This window comes from Mesoplodon mirus (genome assembly GCF_964341445.2).
Source record: "Mesoplodon mirus genome assembly, chromosome: 2".
Classification (NCBI taxonomy): Eukaryota; Metazoa; Chordata; class Mammalia; order Artiodactyla; family Ziphiidae; genus Mesoplodon; species Mesoplodon mirus.
Window position 1 is genome coordinate 223,456,673 of NC_138977.1, and position 9,378 is coordinate 223,466,050.

General features: G+C 51.3%; 1 protein-coding gene across 1 annotated transcript; it reads left to right on the top strand.

Annotated features, from left to right (window-relative positions):
• Nucleotides 1-5,084: 5,084 nt before the first annotated feature.
• On the top strand, nt 5,085-7,263 carry LOC309816405 (NUT family member 2G-like; the record flags this gene model as incomplete). The annotated part of the gene is given in 3 exon segments (XM_082643855.1): nt 5,085-5,672; nt 5,676-6,796; nt 6,798-7,263. Coding segments are annotated over 3 exon segments (2,175 nt in total).
• Nucleotides 7,264-9,378: the final 2,115 nt, after the last annotated feature.

Genomic DNA, 9,378 nt, shown 5'->3' on the forward strand with positions numbered 1-9,378 from the left:
CAGACTGGTTTCTTTCAACTAGCAATATGCATTTAAGCTTCTTCCATGGCTTTTCATACATCACCACACGTAGTTACAAATTATTTTTTTCTTGTGATGACAGCTTTTAAGATCTACTCTATTAGTAACTTTCAAATATACAACAACATTGTTAGCTATAGTCACTTCACAACACATTACATCCCCAGGATTTATTTATCTTATAACTTGAAGTTTGTACCTTTTTTTTTTTTTTTCTTTTTGCGGTATGCGGGCCTCTCACTGCTGCGGCCTCTCCCGTTGCGGAGCACAGGCTCCGGATGCGCAGGCCCAGCGGCCATGGCCCACGGGCCCAGCCGCTCCGCGGCACATGGGATCCTCCCAGACCGGGGCACAAACCCGTATCCCCTGCATCGGCAGGCGGACTCTCAACCACTGCGCCACCAGGGAGGCCCCTGAAGTTTGTACCTTTTGACCACGTTCAGCTATTTCACCCACCTCCCACCTCTGGCAACCACCAGTCTGTTCTATGTATCTGCGAGGTTTTTTTTTTTCTTTTTTTTTTTTAAGATTCTACATATATGTGATCTCATAAGTATTTGTGTTTCGCCGTCTGACTTATTGCACTTAGCACAATGCCCTCAAGGTCTATATGTGTTGTCACAAATGGCAGATTTCCTTCTTTTTATGAGGCTGAATGAAATTCCATTATATATATCTCTCTCACATTTTCTTTATCCATTCACCTGTTGATGGACACTTAGCTGTTTCCTAGTCTTGCATGCTTATTTTATTTCTTTATCCACACTGCATGGCATGCGAGACCTTAGTTCCCTGACCCTGATCAAACCCGTGCCCCCTGCAGTGGAAGCGTGGAGTCTTAACCACTGGACCACCAGGGAAGTCCCCTGCTTTGCCTATTTTAGAATCAGATTATTTGGGGGGTTTTTTGCTATGGAGTCGTGTGAATTCCTTATAGATTCTGGATATTAACCTCTTATCATACATGTGGTTTGCAAATATTTTTTCCCATTCCTAGGTTGCCTTTTCATTTTGTTGATTGTTTCTTTTGCTCTCCAGGAGCTTTTTAGTTTGATGTAGTCCCATTGGTTGCTTTTTGTTTTTGTTGCTTGTGGTTTTGTTGTCATACCCAAAAAATCATCACCAAGACCAATGTTAAGGAGCTTTCTCTTTATATTCTCTTCTAGGAGTTTTACAGTTTCAGGTCTTACATTTAAGTCTTTAATCCATTTCAAGTTAATTTTTACAAATGGTGTAAGATAGGGGTCCAGTTTCTTTGTTTTGAATGTGGGTATCCAGTTTTACCAACACCATTTACTGAAGAGACTTATCTTTTCCCTGTTGAGTATTCTTGGATCACTGTCAGTTAGTTGCCTGTATGTGTGTGGATATATTTCTTGGCTCCTGATTCTGTTGCATTGGTGTATGTGTCTGTTTTCATGCCAGTACCATACTATTTTGATTACTATAGCTTTGTAGTATAATTTGAAATCAGGAAAAGTGTTGCCTCCAGCTTTGTTCTTCTTTCTCAGGATTGCTGTGGCTTTTGAAGTCTATTGCATTTCCATACGAATTTTAGGATTGTTTTTGCTATTTATGTAAAAAATGTCATTGGAATTTTGATAGGGATTGCACTGTATCTGTAGATTGCTTTAGGTTGTATGGACATATACTCTCTGAGTGAGATGTGTATGTAGATGATTTGCCTAAGACTTATTAAAGCAAAACAAAAAAAGTCAAAGAAACTGCCACATTAGAAAAGACTAAACGTGTAGAGTATGGGTGGCTGGTGTGTGCTTGGGATGATCCAGCCCCCTCCAGGCCAGAGAGGTGAGTGAGAAGCAGCAATTACAACAGACAAGGATGATCCTCCCTGTTTACCCCTCCCCCTGGGCCTATTTTATTCCGGGCTGCATCATTTAAACTCAAAACACACTTTTAATATAGCCATCTTGTTGTGCTACTCTTCACAACCCATGAGCAGGGTCACAGGAAACAGTAAACAGGTCTGGCTTTCCATGTCACCACTCATACAAGCCAGTGCTTTTCCACACTTCATCTACAGATCACAGACACGTGAGGATTATGCAAAAGAACAAGAACAAAGCTTTATTATAAGTTATGAAGACAACACAACAGTTCTGGAAGGAAAACAGGGAGAGGGGAGGAGTCAGCTACAGGCAACAGGGGACATCCCCTTGTTCCAGGACTGAGGGGACAAGGCTAGGGCCTCTGTCTACTGTGCTGAGGACTCTGACTGCTGGGATGGGACAACAGCCTCAAACCACCCACCTTTGCGGGTAAGACTGCAGGCCGGGGGTGGGAAAGGAATGCTATATCTCTGGGTGCCCCAGTTTGCTCCAGGATTACAGAGGTTAGGGCTAACATGTCCACTTCATATTGAAACAGGGTCCACACAAGGCCCAGCCTGGGAGGAGGTGGACACTGATGGCCTCTCCCCAAAATTATTGGCTCAGGCCAACTTTCTCCTATTAACCCCCAAAGTAATGAATCCCGATCTGGATGAGAATGACTTGGTCGATGGCCCAGTGGTTTTATGTCCAGCCAAGCACTGGGCAGGTGATGAGGGGGCCTTAACAACAAGGCTGCACCCTCAGACCCCAGGAGACTCAAAAGCGCTAGACGGTCCAGGCACGCATCCTCACCTGTGCGCCCCAGGGCCTGACATGAACTCTGCGCATGCTCCACCCCGCCCTAACCTATTGTGCCCCGCAAACGCACGCCCATTGTTCGCTCACAGGTTGCAGAGCTAAGTCTCAGCAACAGGCCAAACAGCGCACACTCCGCTTCTGGCCGAGTTGGCAGCTGAAGGAGAGTGCTCAGAGCCCAGGTCTCTATCCAAGGACTGACCTCACCCAAGTTCTCTATGGGCAGTTACTTAGGTAGGCCCTGCCCCTCACCCCCGCCCCAGCCACTGGGGGACCAGCACCTGTCAGGAGGGCTCGGCTGCCCCCAGCCCGCTCCCCACGCCCACCAACTTCCCGTGGCCAGCCTGGGTCACCCAGCTGTCTATGGCCAGCTATCCACTCGCAGGTCAGCCCACAAGTGTCCAGTGACTCTGTATCTGCGCTTTGCCACAGAGTCTCTGAGACCCCATTCCACCATCCCGCAGACTCTGCACTCCTTTCTGGGGGTGCATAAGGGCCATCTGCAGGCGAGGCCATCGGAAGAAGGCGGTGATGGGTGCTCGCACCTCCACGATGTCCCGCAGCTCAGTGACCGCAGTGGACACAGTCACTGTCAGTGTGGCGCGGGGGCAGCCAGTGCCGCCCACGACACCCAGCTGTGTCCCGAACTGCAGCACAGAGCAGACGGCGTTGAGGGCCCTGGGAGAGAGCGGGAAAGGGACGGCCTATGACCAGAGAGGCGGCCCTGATGGCACCGGGGGCGCACGATCTGCATTTAGGCCCCTGGGGGTCTCTTGATTCATGCCCAGGCCTGGACCCCTGCAGAGAAACCTCCACGCCAAGAGGGCAGAAAACATTTCCAACAGGAAACTCCACACCTCTTGTATGAGCTCCTGCCCTAAAAGAAAAGCCATCACGAGCTCATATAGCTCCACCCGAGGTTTCCCTCCCGTGAACAGTAGGAGGGGTCCCGCCATAACGCAAGGGCTGCCCCAGAAGTCCTCAAAGAAAGGGAGCGAGGAGGGCCCTCCGTCGCCCTCTGCAGCTCCAGAGAAAAAGGCAGCCTGACAGCGATGCAGAGACAACAAGAGGGCAGAAACGGCCCTGGAGGGACTGCTCCCCCACATCTGACAGTCCCAGGCCCCCAAAACGCAGGTTTCCTCTGCTGCCGCACAGGCGAGGGGAGCCTCTGAGGCTGCCCTCACCCCCTCAGCTGGGTTTCCGGGTCACCGCCGAAGACCTAGACTCAGAGAAGGAAGCAGCGCTCCGGCGCATCAACAGTGCGCTGCGGGGTGAGACCTAGGCCGTCAGGGGCCTGGGCGCCAGGCAGACTTCCTGTCCCTTCCCGCTGCCTGCCCCAGGGGCTGCATCTCCGCAGAAAATGTTTCCTAGTTATTTCTATTTTAATACGATCACGGTACATTAAAATGTGTTAGTGCTTGCCTGTGAACACTAAGGTCACTTGATTTGTAATTTTCTATATTGTTGTATATTTTTGTGACTAAAGGCATTACTTGGGGGAATTAAAAGAATATCTTGAAGCGATTTTGGCTGTTGATCTGCCACTAATTCCTATTTAACCTTAATTCAGGGGTCGGATTCTTTGACCCAAGGAAACAGAATAGTATAAAAAGAAAGAATGTGAGTGTCAGATGGTGGCAGTGATTAAGTATAGCAAGAGATGCCTTTGCAAAAGTTACTGTTGGTCCCAGAAGACTCTCACTTAGCCGTGTGACCCTGGGCAAGTCACTTCACCTAAATCTCTGAATTATAGGGCTGTGGTGATGATTTAAAAGTGACTGGGGGGCTTCCCTGGTGGCGCAGTGGTTGAGAGTCCGCCTGCCGATGCAGGGGACACGGGTTCGTGCCCCGGTCTGGGAAGATCCCACATGCCACGGAGCGGCTGGGCCCGTGAGCCATGGACACTGAGCCTGTGCATCTGGAGCCTGTGCTCCGCAACGGGAGAGGCCACAACAGTGAGAGGCCCGTGTACCGCAAAAAAAACTAGGTTGATGGATAAAGACGTGAAAGGAAGGGACTGTCATGTTCAACCTCGGTGCCGTGAATCAAAAAAACAGTTTATAAACTGCCTAAAGAGGCACATGCCAATTGTGTTGCCACTGTGGGAGGTGGAAGGAACTTCTGGTTCTTGCCTACCTGCCAGAGCCCTCGTGGAATGTCCCCCCACCCCATGCCACCCCGACCCACGTGCCCTCTGCCCCTCCCCCATAGCAGAACGTTTCAGCCTGCATTTTCCTGTTTACTTTCAAACGTGTCCCTCCTTTACTTGGATCCCAAGTGTTTGCTGAAGCAGGTCGCCCTCTGGCTCATGGTCTTGACTTTTCTCATTGAGGCTACCAGGCAGCAGTAGTCCATGCCCAAGCCTGCAGGATGGCTTCAATAGGAGCATCTGCAGTGCTGGGAACGGATGTCACCATGAACCCCAGTGCCTCCTTGTCTACTTTCACGGCAGTGCCCTTTCCTCCACCCATTCCTGGCACCCAGCACTGGCCACCCTGGAAGCAGCACCTGCCACCTGTCATCACCCCCGCATTCCCTCTGCTGCCAGCTTTCCCCAGGATGCCTTTGGTGGCTAATGGTGGCTGTGGCCCCAGTGTCCCTGGGGCTTGCAACCTCACTGTCCAAGTCAGGTCACAAGGGAGGCCAGTGCAGGCCCCCCAGACTCAGACCTTTATCGTTCCTCAGGGCCCCCTCAACTGGAGCGCTCCAGGGGCCCTCAGCGGGAGTGCTGCATGTCCTGCACCCGTATTCTTAGCAACCCCTGCGATGGAGACCATTGTGACTGCTCCAGCTGTTGGAGTTACTCAGGCTGGCAAGGGAGGCTGGACCCCAAGCTTTCCTCCTCAAGCTCCACCACCAGCTGCCCAGATGGCCCCTAACATTCGCCCAGTGAACTCTGGGCCATGGCCACGTGGCACTTCCAGGGAGGGCAGCCTGGACACCAACCAGCCCTACGTCTCGCAGGATGACTGCTCTAACCACCAGAGCGTGGACAGTAACTTTTGACGTTGGCAGCGGCTCAGGCCACTGGCCCGGAGACACCTTCCCCAGAGTCCTGAAGCAGAAGCTCTTTCCTGCTTTCTCATCTCAGTGCTTCGACCCCTGGCCCGCCTGAAGCCCACCATGAAGCTGGAAGACGGACCGTGCAGGGCCGTGCAGGAATGGCAGCACAAAAGCAACGTTGACCAGAAGATCTACTACAAGATGGCGGAAAAGTTCATGGAATTTGAGGCCAAGGAGGAGATGCCGATTCAGAAGTTGCAGTGGATGCACTGTGCGCAGGGCCTGCCTCCTCCAGCCCCACCGAAGCTGGATCCTCGGGGGCCCCCAGCCCCGAAAGTGGGCCTTCAGCCAGCCACCCAGGTTCCCACTGGAGTTGAAGGCAAAGCCTGTACTCCCAGGATGTCCAGCCCCAGGGCCCAGCACTCTGGTCCGAAGCCACACAGATCCCAGCGGCCCCTGGAGCCCAAGGCACCCGAGGAGATTCCCCCTGAGGCTGTGAGGGAATATATTGACATCATGGAGGCGCTGGTGGGGCCCGTCCACTCAGCCACAGGCGACTCAGATGCAGAATGGGGAAAGGACAGAAATGAGCTGAAGCAGGAAGAGGACGGCACATACTCGGACCCAGGCTTCTTGAGCTACATTGACAAGCTGTGTTCCCAGGAGGACTTTGTCACCGAGGTGGAGGCAATCATTCACCCTCGATTCCTTGCAGATTTGCTTTCCCCAGACCCACAGCTGGAACTCTTGGCCCCAGAGAAGGAGCTGGAGCAGGAGGAAGGGCTCACCCCCGAAGAACTGGTGCAGAAACGACTCCTGGCCTTGAAAGAGGACGAGGGTGTGCGGGCAGCCCCGAGTCACAGTGCACCCGGAATGCATTCAAGTCCTTCTGAGTCCGACGCCGGCCAAGGTGCCCAGAGGCACGACCAAGACCCCCATCTAGGGGTCAGTGTTGAAGCCTGCACACCAGAGATTGATTCTGAGGCTCTTCATAGGCTCAGCCAAACAGACACTGACCTGTGCAGGCCCAAAGTCTTTGTTCCCTCTCGAGGACATCAGGAGGTCTCTCCATTCAGGGCCGGACGGCCCTCCCCTCCCCAGGGTCAAAGGCGCACTGGCCCTCTAGGGACCCAGGGATGCATCTGTTCTCAGTGAGGCCTCTCCTGTTCGGGAGGCCCGAGGGCCCAGGGATGGGTCCAGTGAGGACGAGGAGGAGCTCTCCAGTCTGGCCATCCTCTCTGGCTCTCTGCAGAGCCTTATGCCTTTCTGGCTGTCCCAGAGACCTGTGCGTGCCTCAGGCCTGGCCTCCCCTGGAGGTTGGGGGGCCCAGAGTGCTCCCCAGGCACCCTCTCCTCAGAGAAGAGGCCTCAGCCCAGCTCCACCAGCCGCTCTCAAGTCGAGGAAGTGGGCTCTGTGTGGACGCCCAGCTGCTGCTGAGAAGCTGCCCATCCCCGGGGCTGGCCTCGGCGTCTCTGGGAGGCCAGCCTTGGCTCTGGGGCTGGCTCGCCCCTCACAGCCCAGAAAGAGAAAGCGTGACCTGTTTGTCACAGAGAAGCGTAGGTGGAGGAAGAAGAAGCCCTGCAGCCAGTAGGGAACAGCTGGGCTGGCCCTCCAGGGCGAGGCCCCAGGGCAGCCCCCAGGGGAGCCTAGGGCTCCTCCTCCTCCCAGTGCTGATCCTGGATGATGTGGGGGGAAAGGAGGGAGGGCAGGACCACCAGGGTGGGGAGGGGCAGCGGGATTGTGGGGGGTTAGGGAGGTGGGGGAGGTGGGTGTGGCCAGGTGTGGGTGGGAGCAGGACCTTGGGAGTGATGTATGTAAATTGTGAATAAAGATAGTTTTGGTGGGAAAAAAAAAAAGTTAAACACAGAGGTACAATATGGCCCAGGAACTCCACTCCCAGGTATATGTCCAGGAGAAATAAAAAAGATATGTTCACACAAAAACTTGTACATGAGTGTTATATTGTCGTATCATTATTCATAATAGGCAAAAAGTGGAAACAACCCAACTATTCGCAAAACTGATGGATGGAAAAATAAAATGTGTTATATCCATACAACGAATATTATTCAGCCATAAAAAGGGTGAAGGACAGATACATGCTACAACCTGGATGCACCTTGAACACATTTTGCTTACTGCAAAAGTCAGACATACAAGTCCACACATTGTGTGCTTCTATTCCTATGAAATGTCCAGCATAGGAAAATCAATAGAGACAGAAAGACCCAGGGCTGGGGTGAAAGGGGAGGAGAGAATGAGAATGACTGATACTAGGTATGAGGTTTCTCTTGGGGATGATGAAAATGTACTGGAATTAGAGATGTTGATTGCAAAACCTGAGTATACTAAAAGCCGCCGAATCACACAGTTCAAAAAAATATGTGAGTTGATGGAATATGAATTATATCTCAATAAAAAGCTAATATGGCTTAACATTTTTATGGTCATTACTCTTGATCAGTTTCATGATGGAATTCCCACAGTGACTTCAATGGAGTGGCTTGTATGGGATGATATTTGAGGCTCAACCCTTGGGGACTAGATGTTCATTTTGAGCTGTTGAATGACGGTGAGGGCCAGCCAGTATATTTTCTTCACTGAGGATCAATCCCCATATGTATTCTTGGTTTGAATCCTTGTCTTTTTCTCTTCATATTCCTGAAAGGAGTTCCTAGGAAATACATTCACAATAGCGAGAGGTGTTGACATCTTCCTGGCAAAAGTCTTAACTAATTCACAGGTCAAACTTCAGATCTCCTTATTACTAGCTGCCCGGGGAGCCCCCTGAATCAAAGTAAGGCTTACGAAGATGGACCTTGCATTTTAGCGTGCACTTAAAATACCCAACAGGCTGATCGCATGGGGAAAATAACTTTATTTACATGAGACAAGTACAAAGTCAGCACAACACAGTGAGGGAGAGGATGGGCGCTGGTGCCTGATGGCCTGAAATCAAATCCTATTTGAAAGCCACGTGTACCTGGGAAGGTTAGTTACTTAGCCCTTCTCTTTCTCAGTTCCCTGGAGAGTGGTATGGAAATATTAATAGGACCTGCTTATTTGTATTATGTTCTAAGGCTAAAATTAGTAAATACAAAGCCTGAAGATAAATGATGGGTACGTCATAAGTGCTACCTACAGAAATGTTCATGTATTAAATGCCTGGAAGAATAAGCAGGTTGTCTCCAGAAAGCGCACCTAGGAGGCTACAAACAGGAGGATAGAGCCTACTTTTTCACATGGATGACATGAGTAAGAAGTTTTAGAGCTCATGGAAAGAATATTATTTCTTGTGATGCACTGTGGGGTGGGCAGAGTAGGGGCTGTGACCCATATTTTATGGTTCAGGGCACTGAAATTTACAGAGGTTGAGTAACTTGCCCAGAGCCACCACACGGATGAGTGATGGGTCTGAGGCAGGGGAGGGAGTTGATTCCCTGGGGATAGAGATTCCTGAACATATGGACATGAGATCATGCCCTGGATACACAAACCAAGAGCTCTCCTCACTTCCTTTCCCACATCCTCCTGCCCCAAGGATGCTGCAGGGAGACAGCTGGTACTCGGAAGAGGTGCCTGGCCCAAGAGAATGGCTCAAATCTGGACCCACCTCCTGGCTCTACGTTTCAATCCCTGACCCCAAATACAATGCCTTTCCCCCAAATGAAGACCCCCTGATGGACCGGGGCATCCAAATATGTGT